The 18,734-nt window shown below is 47.7% G+C and overlaps 1 protein-coding gene across 1 annotated transcript; it reads right to left on the reverse strand.

The window, feature by feature from the left end:
- Window positions 1-1,986: 1,986 nt before the first annotated feature.
- NMB (neuromedin B) lies at window positions 1,987-8,147 on the reverse strand. The gene is made up of 3 exons (XM_081839383.1): window positions 7,620-8,147; window positions 4,468-4,664; window positions 1,987-2,234 (listed from the first exon to the last, which is right to left on the reverse strand). Exons 1-3 carry the CDS (start codon window positions 7,750-7,752, stop codon window positions 2,193-2,195), a joined length of 372 nt encoding a protein of 123 aa, XP_081695509.1. The 5' UTR covers window positions 7,753-8,147; the 3' UTR covers window positions 1,987-2,192.
- Between the last annotated feature and the right edge of the window lie 10,587 nt (window positions 8,148-18,734).

Below are 18,734 nucleotides of genomic sequence, written 5' to 3' on the forward strand. Positions count from 1 at the left end.
CTCCTTAAGCACTGCAGCTTCTGCTAGATCAAATGGAGGGGGGGAGGACTTTGGCTCTCTGGATGTTACTGAACTATAACTCCTATAACCCCTAGCTTTTGAGCATGCTTGCTGGGGTTGATGAGAGTTCAGTAACATACGGAGGACCAAAGGTTCCCCAAACCTTTGAGGGATCTTCTGCAGAGGTTCTCAACTACATTCTACACATGCACCTGAATTTTCACTTCAAACAAGGCAAGGAGGAAGGTTTACCAAGGAAAGAAGTATCTGGGGTGATCAAGGGCAACCAAGTTTCCTGCTTGATCATCTGCTCTGTCTGAGCCTTCAAGGCAACTGTGGCATGACTTCCAACAAGGCTCAGATATCTCTCAAGAGCAGCAGTAGGGCAGGGACGTGTGGCTCTCTAGGTGATGCTAGACTATGACCTCTTGACTATTGACCATGCCCACAATGCTGATGGGAGCTGGCATCCAACAACATCTGGAGGGCCACAGGTTCCCCATCACTACTCAGGTATCAAGGTGCCTCTTGGACACATGGTTGGCATTTCCTATTATGCTTGCCAATAGCTCAGTAGCAGTACATCTGATTTGCAGGCAGAAGGTCCCAGGTTCAATCCCTGGAATTGGAAGTTAGGGCTGGGAAAGCCCCCTGCCTAAAGCCTAGGAGAGCCACTGGCAGTCACAATAGACATTAGTGAGCTAGATGGTCCAGTGATCTGATTTGGTATAAGGTACAGTACTGTAGCTTCCTATATTAGAAGGGAATAAGATGTGGGAATGGCTCTGGCCTTCGGTTATGATACACTGAGCCAGGGTGGAGCAGGAAGGATAAGTGGTCATTAGCCCTCCATACCTGAGAACATCCTGGGAAACAGGAGAGACCTTGAGGGTCTCTTAGCTGCATGCATAGCAGGACTATTGAGGTACATTGCCAACCAAAGTGACCACTGACTTTGTGGCCTATCGTATATTACTCAAGCAGTAAAGCAGTGCCACTCTTATCAAATGATGCATATGCAAATAAAGAAATATTAGGACCTATTACTTTAAATATGGAAGTGCACACAGGTGCAGTCGGAATCTTGTATGGAAAACATCCACAAAGCACCCATTAGAGGTCTGCAATGCAGGTTAAGGGATTCAAGTGTAGAATTATGTTTTTTTTGGGGGGGGGATAATCTGCTTACTTGCACTGCATTGTGGGATCTGAAAGCTGTTGTCAGCAAGCAGACCAATGACTTCTAGTTTCATGGCTGCAGAAGAGAAATATGACAGCTACCCTGATTGAGGAGGCACTGGCAGAGATGGATGAGGTACCTGGACCTACCCATCTGACCACCCACTGCCTGGGTCATTGGGCCATCTATGGTTCCATTGCTAGGGTTTGTCTCCCAAATAGGTGTCTCATGTCCTCCAGAAATGGCCCTTCTTTCCTCTGCAGACCAGTCCATTCTATCAACAGCAGCTGTCAACAACTTAGAACAGATTGGTTGAAATGCAGTACAGTGGTACCTTGGGTTAAGAACTTAATTCGCTCTGGAGGTCTGTTCTTAACCTGAAACTGGTCTTAACCTGAAGCACCACTTTAGCTAATGGGGCCTCCTGCTGCTGTTGCGCTGCTGGAGCACAATTTCTGTTCTCATCCTGAAGCAAAGTTCTTAACCCGAGGTAATATTTCTGGGTTAGCAGAGTCTGTAACCTGAAGTGTCTGTAACCTGAGGTACCACTGTACTCTCTTTCGCAGATGTGAAACCTCCATATCTCCTTGGACTGCAGCACCTATCAGTCCCAGAGAGCATAGCCAATAATTGGGGGTGGTGAGAGTTGTAGCTCGATCACATCTGGTTCTCCATCCCTTTCTGAACTAGTCCTTCTGTGGCTGCTTGTTTTCTGCTGCTGCACACAGTGATGCACTGCGGACTGAAAACAATCCTCTCACCTGTGCAAAGAGAGACATTTATTCATCATGCCTCCTCCACCAGCCGCTGCAGCACAAGGAAATGCCAGGAATTTTCTATACAGTCAATACTTGGTTCTTCAGAGAAGGGGGGGAAAGGTCAGTATTAGGATTACAGTTATAAATTCAATATTTTACACCACAATTCTGGTATTCTTGATGCTTTCATTGGGAACAGCCCTTCAGGAGCTCCCTTTCCCCCAAGTCTGTGGTGTTTTCCTCAGTTCATCCATTTAAATGTATTTTGCCAGGTACTGTGTGAAGAAAGGTATTTCCTGTAACGAAAAACACAGCAATCAGTAGCTTACACTTCAACATAATAGAAAGCAAACTGGCCTTGCCCACTGATGAGAGAAAAGTATAGCTACTCCATCACCACCCTGGACATCTAAAGTGGGTTTTGCCCCCTCCTGGGCTGTGTGGGCTCCCTGACTTGCTCTGCTTATGTAAGGAAGCGACATGATCTCATCCTTTTAGTAAGTCAGCCGATGTTAGAAGGATGACAGCCACCCTTCTGAGGCCTTCAGGTAAATAAAAGGTAAAAGGACCCCTGACTGTTAGGTCCAGTCATGGATGACTCTGGAGCTCATCTTGCTTTACTGGCCAAGGGAGCTGGCATTCAGCTTCCGGGTCATGTGGCCAGCATGACTAAGCCGCTTCTGGCAAACTAGAGCAGCGCACGGATACGCCGTTTACCTTCCCGCCAGGGTGGTACCTATTTATCTACTTGCACTTTGACATGCTTTTGAACTGCTAGGTTGGCAGGAGCAGGGACCGAGCAACAGGAGCTCACCCCATTGCAGGGATTCGAACCGCTGACCTTCTGATCGGCAAGCCGTAGGCTAAGTGGTTTAGACAACAGTGCCACCCGCGTCTTCAGGTAAATAGGTAAAGGTAAAGGGACCTCTGACCATTAGGTCCAGTCACGAACGGCTCTGGGGTTGCGGCACTCATCTTGCTTTACTGGCCAAGGGAGCCAGCGTACAGCTTCCGGGTCATGTGGCCAACATGACTAAGCTGTTTCTGGAGAACCAGAGCAGCGCACGGAAATGCCGTTTACCGTCCCGCCAGAGCAGTACCTATTTATCTACTTGCACTTTGACATGCTTTCAAATTGCTAGGTGGGCAGGAGCTGGGACCGAGCCATGGGAGCTCACCCTGTCATGGGGATTCGAACCACTGACCTTCTGATCGGCAAGCCCTAGGCTCTGTGGTTTAACCCACAGCACCACCTGCATCCCCTTCAGGTAAATAGATGACATCAAATTGTTGCACTGAAATGGGATTTATTACATTAAGACATCTCTGTTAATGAACCTACCTAGACCAGAGAGTGATGAGCAACAAGGATCTGGTGATCCCTAAGATCAGGCACCTGGCTGGGGTTCAGGACCTTGGAGAGCTCTCTAGCCCAAGCAGGAGATGTTGTGCAACAAAGCCAAACTGCATTAAAGGGAGAGGGGTTCTGGTACCAGCCCACAAGAAATAGCTGGAGGAACCTAGGAAGCACTGACTCCCCCCACCTGATAAACTTGGAAGAGGCAAGGATTTGGCCTGACAATCAAATCCCCACAATTAAATCCCAGTGTCAGAAAAGGGGAGGGGGTTTCCCCAGAGTAATCTCTACCACCACTGATGCCAGCAGGATCCTTGCCATGCTGGTCTGCTCCTACAGTAGGAGGAGGACCAAGGGAAACCCACTGAGAAGACATTAATATATAAAATACAGACACTGACTTTATTCCTTTCCTACAAATTCCTTACATAGTTTCCTTTGACGGCTGCAATGCATCGCACAAGTGTTTGCAACCAGTGCTTTTTCTGGAGGGATGCAGGGGTACGCATACCCCTAAACATTCTGTACTTTTGTCCATTTACTGTATTTATTTTCCTTGATTTGAACTATAAAATGGTGACTGGGGGCGGCCGCCGAGACCACATAACACCGGTCTTGAAAGACCTACATTGGCTCCCAGTACGTTTCCGAGCACAATTCAAAGTGCTGGTGTTGACCTTTAAAGCCCTAAATGGCCTCGGCCCAGTATATCTGAAGGAGCGTCTCCACACCCATCGTTCTGCCCGGACGCTGAGGTCCAGCGCCGAGGGCCTTCTGGCGGTTCCCTCATTGCGAGAAGCAAAGCTACAGGGTACCAGGCAGAGGGCCTTCTTGGTAGTGGCGCCTGCCCTGTGGAACGCCCTCCCATCAGATGTCAAAGCGATAAATAACTACCTGACATTCAGAAGACATCTTAAGGCAGCCCTGTTCAGGGAAGTTTTTAATCTGTGATATTTTAGTGTATTTTTGGTTTCTATGGAAGCCGCCCAGAGTGGCTGGGGAAACCCAGCCAGATGGGCGGGGTACAAATAATAAATTATTATTATTATTATTATTATTATTATTATTATTGCCTCTACTGTCAGCCGCCTAGTCTTGTGTGCCACCAGTCCCACTAGGCACTAGCCACCACATTTGTTCCCTTCAGGACATCTAGGGAGGATGGTGCCCACCTGGTCATTGGGATCGCGCTTCCCTCGGTTCTCCTCCAGCAGCTTCTCTTGCAGGAGTATTTTAAGAAGTTCGCTCATCATCAGGTCTTTCATCCCCTCTCTGAAAGCCTTGGGGGTGCTGTTGGTCTCAGCACTTTCTGAGAATGCAGACTGCACATGAGGAGAGCTCAGCATACTCTTCTTCCCCATGAAATGCCCTGAAATGACACCAATTCTAGTCAGTACAGTGCTGGCCCAATTTTATTTTAATTTTTTTTGAAGGAGGGCTTTTGTGCACGATTGTTCGAGGGGTCTCACCACTGCCACATCCTCTTCCTTGCTGCTGTTGTCGGCCCATTGACTTGTTTTCTTCATTTGGGCTCAAACAGGGGAATGGGAGTACCTAGGGTTCATCAAGCTGGGCCCTGCCAAAGGCACATGCCTGGGGAGTGTATGCAAAAATCATGCCTCTCCACTTTGCCATAGAGTTGGGGCCATCCTTACCAAGCGTGCCAGGGGTGGAGGCAGGCCAACACAGCTCCTTGTCAAGGGCACAAGGGACCCTAGATACATCTCTGAACAGGGAGAATGGAACCAAGTGCCTAGAAATCTGCAAAGGACAACTCCACGCAATAACATTTTATTGCAGATCCCACCTTTTATTATATGCTATTGAAAATGGATTTTGTTGGATATCATGTGTGTGCTCTTTAAAAACAAATGAATAAATAAATAAATAAATAAATAGCCCTGCCCTTAAAAAATCACCCCGTCTTTCCACTTTTCCAGGGAGCTTGTGGCCATCTCCTTACCAGAATGCAAATTTTCAGAGGAAGGAAGCACTTTTAAGTAACAATCAAGGTGGAGATTTGGACTGCATGACCTGCCCTCTACCTCAACCGCCACACCATGGTAGCCCTGCAAGAGAAACTACGGGGTGTCGTAAGGCACCGATGCTATTTAGCATTGACTTGAAGCCATCAGGAGCAGAGAGGAGAAGATCTGGAGCAAGACGTCATCAGTACACTGATGATACCCAACTCCCATTTCTTATCAACATCTGAACTGGGAACGGCTAAGCAGGCCCAGGACCAATGTTGGGGTGCAGTGAATAATATTATTCCTGGTGAGGAATAATAAAGTCTGCATCTTGACAGGCTGGAGTCTCTAGAAAAGTGGTTTCCAGACCCAGGAAGTCTGCAAGTTGCCTGCCTTGGGTTGAGTTGCTGTCCCTGACGCATTGGTGCTGTGCCTGGATTCACCTGCCTCTGGAAGCGCAGGTGCCCTTGGTGGTCAAAGTACTTTCCCCCAACTTTGGCTTGTAAGACAGCTATGATTGTTTCTGGATCAGGACAGCTTGACCACAGTTGTCCATGCATTGGTAACCTGGAGATTGGATTCCTGTAATGCGCTTTGCGCAATTGAGGTTGGTCTGGAAGCTTCGACTGGTGCCGAATGCAGCAGCCAGGTTGCTTGAGGGGCTGAACTACCACCATCATGTAACCCTTTGTGGGATTTGCACCAGCTGCACACCTGCTACAAGGTCAAGTTCAAGGCTTGGTACTAGCTTGTAAGACCCTCTGCAGCTCAGGACCAGGTTACTCGAGAGACTGCATTATCCCTTATATATGCAGCAGGTTGCTGCCGTCTGTGGCAGAGCTTCTCCTACAAGTTCCAGAGTAGTTTGTATCCTGCTTGGTAGGATACTGCCCTGAGACCCGCATGTATAGAGTGGAATATACCGTATTTTTCGCTCTATAAGATGCACCAGACCATAAGATGCACCTAGTTTTTGGAGAAAGAAAACAAGAAAAAAAATATTCTGAATCCCAGAAGCCAGAACAGCAAGAGGGATCGCTGCGCAGCGAAAGCAGCAATCCCTCTTGCTGTTCTGGCTTCTGGGATAACTGCACAGCCTGCATTCGCTCCATAAGACGCACACACATTTCCCCTTACTTTTTAGGAGGGAAAAAGTGAGTCTTATAGAGCAAAAAATACGGCAAATCAAATCAAAATAAAATAAACTCAGAGCAGGGCAGTCAGTGTGGCTGCCATTAGCATTCCCATCAAGGCACAGCAGGTGCCCAGTACCTGCACCTTTCCAGAACCAACGGAATACATTTTTGTTCCAACAGCTGGATAAACAGGTCTGCGCCATGGGTATTTACTTTGCATTACTTTTTAAAATTTATCTGTTATTTCCTGCATTGTTTTAAACTGTTTGGAGCTGTTCTCGAATTATTTTTTGGGCATCCCCTTGGGACATATGTGTGAAAGGTGATTAATAAACAAATTAATAAAGTTCCAAGCATCACCAGTGGTGAAATAATTGCTGCTCTGTTAATTTGTCCATCCTGGACAGAGACTGGATTTTCAACCTGATGACAGGGGGAGCTGTCCCCTCCCTTGCTGCTGAAAGCATTGCTTCCTGACCCTCTGTGCATGGCTTTCCAAACAACCCCACACCCAAATCAAACCCAGCACTGCATTAAAGTCTTAAAAACAAAGCAAAACAGCAGTGTATTGATCTGCCATTTAGTTAAAGGATACGGTGTTAAAATGCAGCACAAAAAATCACCGCCGCCACCGTAACTTTCAGCCACAGAATCACAGGGCTGCAGGGCACTGCTTAACCAAATCCCATACCATTTTCCTTTTCTCGCCCCACAGAGTGACCTACCAGCTTCTTGGTGGCAGGAAGTGCCCCCAGGCTCACTTCATCCCACCCCCATTTCCACAGGTCCTTTAGACTACCCTTCCCCAACCTGGTGCCCTCCAGATGTTTCAGACAGAGGGAATCCAAAGGTGCCCTCGATGATGGAAGGAACTGGGCACATAACTGATCTAGCAGCACAGATTCTACCCATCTTCCCCAAGCCCGCCCCATAACTTTATTATCTTTACACATACGAAAACATTAAACGTTAAAAGCTTCCCGATACAGGGCTGCCTTCGGATGTCGTCTAAAGACGGACCCAGGTAAGGAGCACAATTTTGCAGCCTCTGCTCCAGTCCTTCGTTGTCCCCAATCCCAACCTCTCCACACACACACGCAGCCTTTTTTCTGCCAGGATCTTTACTAACAGGCAAGCATTTCCCACCGTCTGCGATGGGAAGCTGCCCCCTTGGCAGACCGCCCCCTCCAGCGCGACGGGGAGAAGCAGGGGTCGTACCTGTAGCCCAGAGGTTTTCCCGGAGCCGGATGGGTCCGCCGAGCGAGGGCGAGACAGAAAAGGTGGCGAAAAGGAGCAGATAAGCCAAGCTCCCCACTTGTAGGATCCTGCTGGCGAATCCTGCCGCCGCCATGGCTCTCTTTCTGGGCAGCGAGCGGACTTCGACGGGCGGACGCGACGCCCTTGTCTCGCCTCCTCTGAGCACTAGATGGCTCCTCTCCTCCAAGCCTCTTTCCTGGTCTTCGCCCCGCGTGCGCTCCTGCTGTTTAAATAGCCCAGCCGTCGGGGCGGGGACTGACGCGGAGGCATCGTCACCTTAGCAGCGCTTGCCCAGGGAGGGGTCGCCCTGGACCCTGCCTTGTCACGATTTTGCGGCCCAGCGGGACACTTGGCTGCCTGCCCCCGGGACGGTTTGGGGGAAGAAAAGAAGAAGGAATCGGGGCAAGCACGGATCCAAGGGATTAGGGTTTGATCCGAGCCCACCTGCTCCCGGACCTATTTGGAGCGCCAGGGTCAATCTTGAACCACCTGAAATAACAGAAAGGCAGTTTCTCTGAGCATTTACAGAGTGCAGAGCGACTGGGTAGCCCTGGGAGACGGAAGGATGTGGTAAAAACTGCCGTCAAATAAGTCACAAGAGCTTCCCCTACAAATGCCAGCGAGGCAGAACCCAGACGAAAGCAGATGTCCTGGTGCACTGGCCGAGCAAAGCGGCTTCTTCAATTCCTCTAGTCAAGTCCCATCGAATCCAGCGAGGCTTACTTCCGAGTATAACCACGTGCGCATGCTAGGGTCAAACAAATGATGGCCATTGCTTGCACACTGGCAGGGTTGGGGGGATCGGGACCTTCCATGCCTGGGAGCCAGTTCCTAGGGGCTGAGGCCTCCCAAAGCTGATGGGCATTGCCATTCAAATGGGGGGGGTGCACTATGTGATGTGATCGTCGATTATGCGGGGCAGGGCTTATCTACCCCCCCTCCCCAATATTTTATTCAAGTTGGCACCCTGCTTCTATGCAATTGGGCCATTCCCACCTACCCATCGCAAACCTGCACTTCCATCTGTTTGAAAACTTTCAAGGGTTAAAAATAAAGTTTGTAAAAAAAAAAAAAACCCCGGAAGCCTTACTTTTGGGGATTATAGGGGCAGAACTACCCGAAGTGTATAGAAAACTGTTAGTTGCCCAAAAATGGAAAGAAGAAGAAGTCCCAGCAAAAGAAGAATGGATACAAAAACCTATGGAAGATGCAGAAAAGGCGAAACTTATGGGGGAAATAAAAAATCAAGGTAACATGCTTTTTATAAAGGAATGGAAATGGTTTATGGAATATTTACAAACTGTAAACAGGTAAGAACATTGGCAGGATTATTGTAATAACCCGCAGTTTCAAAAGTGTATACATTTAAAGTAGATGAATAACTGAGCAAATTAAGTTACTTTGGCTATGCAGAGAATATTATAAATAAATTTAAGGAACGGCAGAAAGAGGGGGGAGGAAGTTGAGTTTTGAAATGTTAAAAAGATTGTAAAATTATTGAAATGTATAAAACTGAAAAAGACAATCCTATGTGTTGTGGCACATGCTTTCCTGGACTCAGGCTCACTCCAAATGCAGGACATCTTAGTTGGCAGGCATATCAAGGACAAAGTTGTAAAGTGAGGCTTGATGGCAATGATGATAATAGCAGTGGCCATGGAGGATAAATTCCCAGGCAGGCCCGTCTGTTTTCCGCATCTCTTACCAGCAGGAGCAGGAGCGGCGGAGGAGCCGAGACAACAGCAGAGCCCGTGGAACTGGGACTGTCTTCCTGCTCTGCCTTTGCTGCTGCCGCTGCTTCTGAAAGGAGGCGAAATGCGGGGCCAGCCCCGGGCCCACCAACCGCGGATTCACAGCAGCTTCTGTGCCTTTTAAAAGTACCAGAAATGTGGTCTTCCAGCTGCGTCCTTTTGCATGTGGGTCCCCTGATGCAAATGTTGCAAATCAACACCTTGTTACACTGTGTGCAGACTTCTGGGGAGGGGAAGGGACTCCACAGTTGGATAGGAATTGGTGTGTGTTTTTTGGAGGGGGGTGACTAAGAAGGAGGTTGCCAGTGTTGAGTTTGTATGTTTCTCCGCTAATTAGTGGGTGGGACTATAGCTTTTTTATTGTTTGAGTTTATTGTTTGAGTATTAATTTTTAAAATTAATTTTAGGGGTGGACTGTGTTGTCTTTCTTTCCCCAGTATGTCGTATAGAATATTAATGTATCATACGATTCTATGGCATACTGTATATCACGATGTCAGTCACTTGGAGACCCTTGTGTGACAAGAAATTTAGTTTTCAGTAATAAATAAATGGACAGCTGCCCGTGGGAAGATGTTCCTCCCGCCGTCACGCTGCCTGTTTGTGTCTCTCCCTCTGCTCTCGACCGAGGAGTCCTGCGCAGGGAAAGATTCCTTTCTGGGACGCAGCATGTGCGTCCTTACAGAATCACAACTCCCTACAATGCAGGAATTTATCCTAGATTATACATGACAGGTGTCCATCCAACCTCTGTTTAGAAGTCTCCTTTGGAGCCTCAGTCTAGGGACCCTGGAGGTGGCGGCGCGGAGGAGAGACTTGCGGGGTCTTTGCCGTCTCCTCCTCCCCGCTTGGTCCCCTCCCGTCGGGCAAAGGCAAAGGCGCTACGCGGCGAGCGCTCCCTTCCGCGCTTCCGTGCGCAGAGCTGCGCGGGAGACTTACTGTCTAAGCGGCGCCGTCTAAGGAGGCGCTCTTATATAGAGGCCGGAGGGTCATGCAAATGAGGCGCTCGGCCCCGCCCCGCCCGGCTCCGACGGGACGGGCGGCATTCCGGACAGACGCAGCAGCGACAGCGGTGCGCGGACTCCGGGGCAAGAGAGACGCGCAGGTGAGGAAGCAAAGCTGGCGGCAGGAGGTGCAGGAAGGAGAGCCTTGTTCGAAGGGGAGGACCACAGATCTGCAATGTAGACGGCAAGGCAGAGGTGCTGTCAGGACAGGACTTTGGGGGCAGAACACTAGGGGTGGACTGAGTTTGAGGGGCCCCAAAACGCAGCAGAGGCTTAACACATAGGTTAAAGCAATACACAGGCCCATCTCAAGAAGAAGAGGGAGCCTGCGACTTAAGAGTGCTTCCAGAAGCTGTTGCAGCCCACTCACCACTTTCATGTTAACAATGCCCAGTTAAAATAGTCCTCCTTGTGAGAGCAGACTTTTTATGCTGGGGTGGGGGAAATAACCCCCTGGTTTGTGTGTATTACTACTGTCCACACCATACAATCCTAGTGCATGGAATGCACATTTACAGCACATATCTTCCCCCCAAAGAATCCTGGAAACAGTAGTTTGTTAATCATGCTCAGATTTTACCCTTAATGAGAGGGAAACGACAGGTCCCAGGATTCTCTGGAGGAAGCCATGTGCTTTACAGGTGCATTGAACAGCACCTTGTTTCTTATTCTGCCTTGCATCAGCAACAGCCGCAACCTACGCAGAGGATGCCAGGCCTAGATCTATGTTTCTCTGGAGGCCTCCTGGCCATGGGTCAGCCTAGGCCAGTAGCCTGCCTGGACTGACAGCAGCTCTCCAGGGTCTCAGGCAGAAGGTCTTTGCCATCCTTTCCACCTGAGATCCTTCGACCAGAAATACTACCAGCTTCACCTGGGACCTTTGTACCTGCAGAGTGCCAAGCACCCAGGATGCACAGCCATGAAAGGGCAGACTCCATACTGGGGATCCTTAGGAAAGGAATTGAAAACAAAACTGTCAGTATCATATGTCTATGGTGTGGACACATTTCGAATACAATTGTTGTTGGCATCTGTCTGTCTCAGGAGACAATGGAGTGTGCCTCTGGGGGTGAAGTCAAACCACTGTGTTAGCAATCACTGAAGTGACCTCCCTGGGTGTAAGCTTAAAAAAATATTTTTTTAAAAAAAGCAATCAAACAAAAACCCTACTTAAATGATTATTTACAAAACCAGGGCTCGACTACAAAAATCTGGTTGTGTTTAGAATAATCTTGTGCATAATATAAAAAATACAAAGTGAGACATTAAGGAAATCCAAAGGGAGAATATGAAGAACAGAGGATCTGACGAACTGATTATTAAAACGCGTGAGGTAAACGGTGGAAGTCTTTTTTTAAAAAACACTTTATCTAAGGTAGATAAGGACAAGATGAAATTATACAACTGAATATAAATATAGATGGGAAACGGCTATGTATTGTGAGTACTTATCTACTTTAAAAAAAATTCACCTATGATCTTTTTCTTTTACTTCTTTATTTTTTTCTTTGTTCTTTGTTCTTTTTTCTGATATCTTATCTTTCATTTCACTCTTTTTTTGTGAATAGCATTTTATAGAGGTATAAATAACTGTAAATATGAAAAGAGACAAAATATTCTCTAATTTTTTCCCCCTTGGTTATATATATTTTCTTTTTCTTTTGTATTTTCTTTTGTTGTAAATATGTATGTTTTCTAGTTTGTACTTAATAAAAATAATAATTAAAAAAAAAAAAACCCCTACTGTGCTGTGTGAAGACCTAGGAAGCCAAGATTGCATTATTCATGCCTTTATCTTGTTCGGCAAGCAGTGGATCGTCAACTTTGGGGGGGATTTAGTGTCCAAGATTTCAGGGCATGCAGAGTACAGGCGAATAAGAAACACCTACAGCATGGAGTTATTTGGTTGATTATTTTTTTTGCAGGGGTAGGTGGGCATTAGAGTGAACAAGCCAGAGCCTAGAAAGGATTATAGTGAATATGTCTAAGGAACTGGGATTAACTGATACCAAGTACAAGCTGACCAAAGAAAGCAGTGGCCTCGTATTCCCAGGGGAAATTACTGGATGCATCCAAGCGTGTCTGATGAGATGCAAGAGGCTGTATTAGAGCAAAAGAAGCAGGAGAGAGGTACATCCTATGCAGTGGCAAAAACGTGGGGTGGATTTGCTTGAAGTGCCGCAGCACAGCATTTTGCGTGCAAAAGGACAAAGTTCTGTTCTTTTGGGCTTCTCCAGGTAGGACTGGGAAAGACACCTGTCTAGAATCCCCCAAAAGGCACCAGTCCATGTAGGTAATACTGAGGAAAATAGACCAATGGTCTGGCTCAGTGCAAGTTGCGCTTTGCATGCCCAGTGATGTTCAAGAAGCAGGGCTTTAGCTCAGTGGTCGGACATTTGCTTTGCATGTAGAAGGTCCCAGGTTAGTCTAGCTCTAGGTAGGACCAGGAAAGACCATGGTTCAGACCTGCACAGCTGCTGCCAGTCAGTGCAGATGGTTCTGATCTAGATCTGAAACAGTATAAGGCTGCTACATACCACTTGAAACATGCCCCCGTCTTTGTTAAATCAGACTTTGTTTCAGAGCATGGAGGAAAAGAAAGTCTCTGCAACTACAGCATGCCCAACCCTTGCTTGCCCAAGAGGTTTATATGAATAGGATGGTCATTACTTCTGGGAAAGGTCAGTGTTCTACAGAGCACCTGAGAAGACCCAGGATTAGAATTCTTTATTGATTTACTCCCACTTTTCCTCTAAGGAGTGCACGGTCCTCTCCCCATTTTATCCTCACAACAACCCTGCGAGGGAGGTCAGGCTGAAAGGCTGTGATTGGCCCAAGGTCACCCCGTGAGCTTCATGGCTGTGGGGATTTGAATGCCAGGCTCTCAGGCTCTTCTTATATTTTTATATTGTACCTGTGAGTGAAGGGACGCGGGTGGCGCTGTGGGTTAACCCACAGAGCCTAGGGCTTGCTGATCAGAAGGTTGGTGGTTCAAATCCCCGTGACGGGGTGAGCTCCTGTTGCTCGGTCCCTGCTCCTGCCAACCTAGCAGTTTGAAAGCACATCAAAGTGCAAGTAGATAAATCGGTACCGCTCTGATGGGAAGGTAAACGGTGTTTCCGTGCGCTGCTCTGGTTCACCAGAAGTGGCTTAGTCATGCTGGCCACATGACCCGGAAGCTGTACGCCGGCTCCCTCGGCCAGTAAAGAGAGATGAGCGGCACAACCCCAGAGTTGGCCAAGACTGGACCTAATGGTCAGGGGTCCCTTTACCTTTACCTGTGAGTGAAAATATGGTTGGCATTTGGAGAAGACTGGAAGGAGGCTTCCATCTGCATTCTATGCGGGGAGACTATGAAACAAGTTGAGTGCCTTTCTATAGAGCACAGGAGGATCGGTCCAAGTATGATAAGCAGTCATTCATTGTTTCTGTTGTTTTGTTTTAATTATGAGCAATAATCAGTTTCCTTTATGGTCTAATCCAAGGCTGGCAACACCACTTGACATCTTTGGGCACCTGCCCAAGCCCACTGCCCTGGCAGGGCATGCCCCATGCTTTTTAACTCTCTTGCACCCAGTCTGGCACTCACAGCAGTGCCAGGTGGCTGGATCTAGCCATGCTTTGAATTTCCCCCAATGCCCTTGACCTCTAGCATCACCCTGGAGCATTGTGGGAAATTCAAAGGGCAGCTTGGGATGCTGTCAACACAGCAAGTTCAGCCCACCAGGGCCCAGTTGAGAGAGGAAGGAGTCCACCTGGGGATACTTTGCACGGGGCCAGTCAAATCTGATGGAATCTAAGAACTGGTGAAAGGACAGCTCAGATTTCTGAAGTATTATCTCTCACTGCCTGCCAAAGGTGAACTACCCATTCGCTCTGATGTCTCCGTGTTTTTAAATGTTGATCCGATCAGCTATGGACATTGCCTTGGTCCCTAGAACTCATTTTGATGGATTTTTTCAGTAGTTGGAGATTTAATCTGCTCCTGCATTTCCCTTTTAAACAGTCTCCAATGCTGGGATGGACCGATAATGATCAGAAAGCTCAGAAGCCTTGTTTTTCATTTCTTAATATACAAAGCCTGAAAAATAATAATAAGCAAAATACAGCCAAAGCTTGCCATTCGGAAGCAGAATTATATGATACAAAGGGAATCAAAATCTGCTTATGCTTATCAGAGAACTTGGATTTACACTGGCAAAGAACGTATCTAGGGTACCTCTGAAGCTAATATGCCCAATTTAGTAGCTGCCAGTTCATCACAAGAGAAGCTTCCATCTCAAGTGAAAGCAGAAATCAGAGTAATGTTTGTAGCACAGGCAAGTAAACAACTGATCGCTGGGTCTTGCAAGACACCCCCACACAGTGCTCTGCAAAAGGTAGTCACCCGACATCATTGTGACCTCAGAGGAGTCACAGGTGGGTGGCCCAGGGCATTTGTCAAAGTCAGCCCCCCTAGACTGGGGAAGATTAAGGATCCAGTTCCACATGCCTCAGCTAGTGATTGCTCTGGCCCTTGTGACACACACAGTTTACCCTGCATTTAACATACTTGTGGTTCCTATGTGCTGCACACATTTTTACAGGCTTTACCTACCGTTGCAGAATTATCATGCAATGGCTACAATGCTGCTGGAACAATATTTGAGGGAGAAAGTGTGCAACAGCCAGGGCTTCTTAAGGATGCTGGGAGGTAGATAGATAGAAGATTCACTTCACTCCTCCCCAAACCCTGCCTCTTTGCCAGCAAAGTCTGCTGTAGGCTTCTCGTTACAGTTAAATCCCATGGGCCAAAAGAATCTTAATGCTTTTTTTTTCTTGCTTTCTGGAAAAAAAAAGTGCCATTCTTAGGCAATATTTGTGGGTGACACCTCTCTTCGCAGCAATTAGCTGTTGCCTACATGCAGAATATCAGCATCTGCACACAGTGTAACAAGGTGTTGATTAGCAACATTTGCATCAGGGGACACACACACAAATGCCCAAGAAAAGGATGCAGCCAAAGGACCACATTTCTGGTACTTTTAAAAGGCACGGAAGCAAATCTAAGGACTATTAAAACACACACACATAACTTTTTAGCCTGCTTTTCAGACAAGTTGACTCCCTTACTCACCTGAAGACAGTGAATATTAAAGTGGCACTAAGGCTCATAGGAGGGACGCGGGTGGTGCTGTGGTCTAAACCACAGAGCCTAGGGCTTGCTGATCAGAAGGTCGGCAGTTCAAATCCCCACAACGGAGTGAGCTTCCATTGCTCAGTCCCAGCTCCTACCAACCTAGCAGTTCAAAAGCATGTCAATGTACAAGTAGATAAATAGGTACCGCTCCAGCGGGAAGGTAAATGGCATTTCCATGCGCTGCTCTGGTTCACCAGAAGCAGCTTAGTCATGCTGGCCACATGACCCGGAAGTTGTACACTGGCTTCCTCGGCCAGTAAAATGAGATGAGCGCCGCAACCCCAGAGTCATCCGCAACTGGACCTAATGGTCAGGGGTCCCTTTACCTTTAAGGCTCATAGGACTATAGAAAGCTGCCTTACACTCATTCAGACCCTTGTGTCTTTCTAGGTAAGTATTGTCTGCACTGACTGGCAGCAACTCTCCAGGGTTTTAGGCTGCTATGTCTCCCAACGCTACCCGAAGATGCTAGAAATTGAACCTGTGACTTTCCACCTGCAATGCAGATGCTCTACGATGGAACTGCAGCCCACTGGCAAAAAAGTGGTGATGGTGACCATCCTACGTGAGGGGGAGGAACCTCTAGAAGTTGCCAAACTGCAACTCCCATCACCTCAGGCCATTGGCTATGCTTGCTGGAGCAGTTGGAAGCTGTAGCTCAGCAATCTCTATAGGGCAAAAGGTTCCACACCCCTGTGGCCTCCACACAACCTCTGGCCTGTGGGCCTAATTCAGCCCAGAAGGCTGTTTCCGCCCCCAAACAATTCCCACCTGCCCCATACTGGACATTGTATGTGGACAGGCATAGCCATCAGGAACTCCCTAGTGCAGCCAGTGGGTCCTGCTTTCAGTGAAGATCAGGTGATGGATATTGAGTCCCCTCAAAGAAGTCACCTCCACAGGGTGAAGGAGGATCTGGCACACCAACCAGACTCAGTTCCTTACCACTTGCTCACATATTAGGCAAACAGGGTTGCTGTATGCTATTCTTTTAGCCTCATCTGCCTCATTTTCAATCTGCAATAAGGGTCTAGCAGTAGACTAGGGTTGTTGTGAACCACTCTCAGCCTCAGCCTCCAACATATAATAGCAGCAGTAGACTATGTTGTAGGGTTCTTGCAAAAGTCTCTTTTTCTCAGTCTCAGATGCTCCAAAACTAGCAAATTGGTGTTACTGGGCTGCGTTGGCGCCAGTATTGCATTTTGCAGGGCAGGGCTATTTTAGATATACATATACAGTCGTACCTTGGAAGTTGAATGGAATCCATTCTGGAAGTCCATTCGACTTCCCAAACGTTCAAAAACCAAATCGGGGCTTCTGATTGGCTGCAAGCCCTGTTGGACATTCAGCTTCCAAAAATAGTTTGCAAACCGGAACAGTCACTTCTGGGTTTGCGACGTTTGGGAGACAAAACGTTTGGGAACTAAGCTGTTTGAAAACCAAGGTACAACTGTACACACAAAAGATTTGCCCTTATCAGTAGCCCACTTGGTCCAAGATACAACATCAAATGATTGGTGGCCAGCTGCAGGCTGACTTCAAAGTTCTTAGGGGCAGAGTGTACCAAGGTTTTATCCTCATTTTATCTTCCCAGCAAACCTATGAAGCAAGTTAGGCTGAGATGTTGATCAAGTGCCAATTTTGTGACCAAGTGAGGAGTTATTTCAACTTCACTGCTCTTAACAGCTAGACCACACTGGCTTTCTTTCTGCTTCCAAATTGTACCACCTAAGGCAGGGGTAGGGAATGTTTGGCCCAACAGGTGCTGCCAAACCACAACTCTCATCAGCCCCAGCCAGCTTGGGCAATGGCCAGGGATGATGCGAGTTGTAGTTCAGCAGCATCTGAAGGGCCGCCAAAGGTTCCCTATCCCTGAGCAAAGATTAAAGATACCACTCCGCCAAGGGTTTCAACCTGAAGCCAGGCTGGATTCCAGATTCACTGCAAAGTGACAGATGTGGGAATATTAGCACATTAGCTGGTGATGCGCACGCAAGCGACAAGCCAGCATGTTAGAAACTGCCAGAGGAGCTCGCGCCGTCACGGCTATGAGGATGTGATTGTGCTAAAGCACACACACGTCTTTGGTGACCTTTTCTAAAGGAGCTGTGATGCTGTTGGGGCAGGAGTCAAGTTACTAATGAGAAAGTGCCCTCTGCTCTTAACGGGGAGCTACAAAGAGAAAAGCGACACAATGCATAAAATGACAGCATTTAGAGATCACGTACATAGCACGGAAGGCAATGCTACCTTCCCTCTGGTCACCTGGCTTCCTTACTGCGGCATGCCATGGATATTGACAAGCATCCCTGTGTGCTGATTTCTCTGCACCCCCAAGCTTGCCATGCAAGCACAGCATCAATGAAACCGTGGGGGGAAAGGGGTCCTCCACATCTTTAGAATGCAGAGAAGCAAGTCTCTGGGTAGCGCACAGTGAAGGCTCCAGAACGCAAGGGATCCTTTTCTTTTCCTTTAAGTTCTGTCTCAGAATCCAGCTTTAGGAACACCGAAGATTGTTTTGTGTCAGGTCAGGCTCCTTGTCCATCTAGGTCAGGGATATAGGGAACCTTTGACCCTGCAGGTGCAGTTGGAATACAACCCCTCATGCCTGACCGTTCCGGTTGATGTCGAGTTGGAATCCAACATGTCCCCCCATCCTTGATTTAACCAATCATTTCCTGTTCCTCTGTATCTGGAGGTAGCTCTCCAGAGTTTCAGACAGTGCATTCTCTCTCTTCACTTGATACCAGATGATTTTTTAAACAGAAAATACCAGGGATTGAACCTAGGAATTTCTGCAGGCAAAGCATGGATTCTACCACCAAGCTATGGCTCCTTCCCCAAAGAGGTATGCCAAAGCCTGTGCTTAACCCATCTTTGTCCCCAAGTCTGTGAAGTTACATTTGCTCATGTTCCTTTGCGTTTCCCCTCACCTTTGCATTTCCTCTGCTATGTCGAGACTTGTCTGGCTTTAGAATGCAAGATCCTTGCGCAGGGACATGACTTTCTTGCTTCTACCAAAAGGTCTGGCACACTTTTAAGGCCCTTTTTGCACACCCACCAGTATATTGCCATTGGTGATGGCAATATACTTGAACTGCTCTACACACCCAACAGATCCCTGCAGCAATGAAGCAGCAGA

Source organism: Podarcis erhardii, assembly GCF_964252035.2.
Source record: "Podarcis erhardii genome assembly, chromosome: 14".
Taxonomy (NCBI): Eukaryota; Metazoa; Chordata; class Lepidosauria; order Squamata; family Lacertidae; genus Podarcis; species Podarcis erhardii.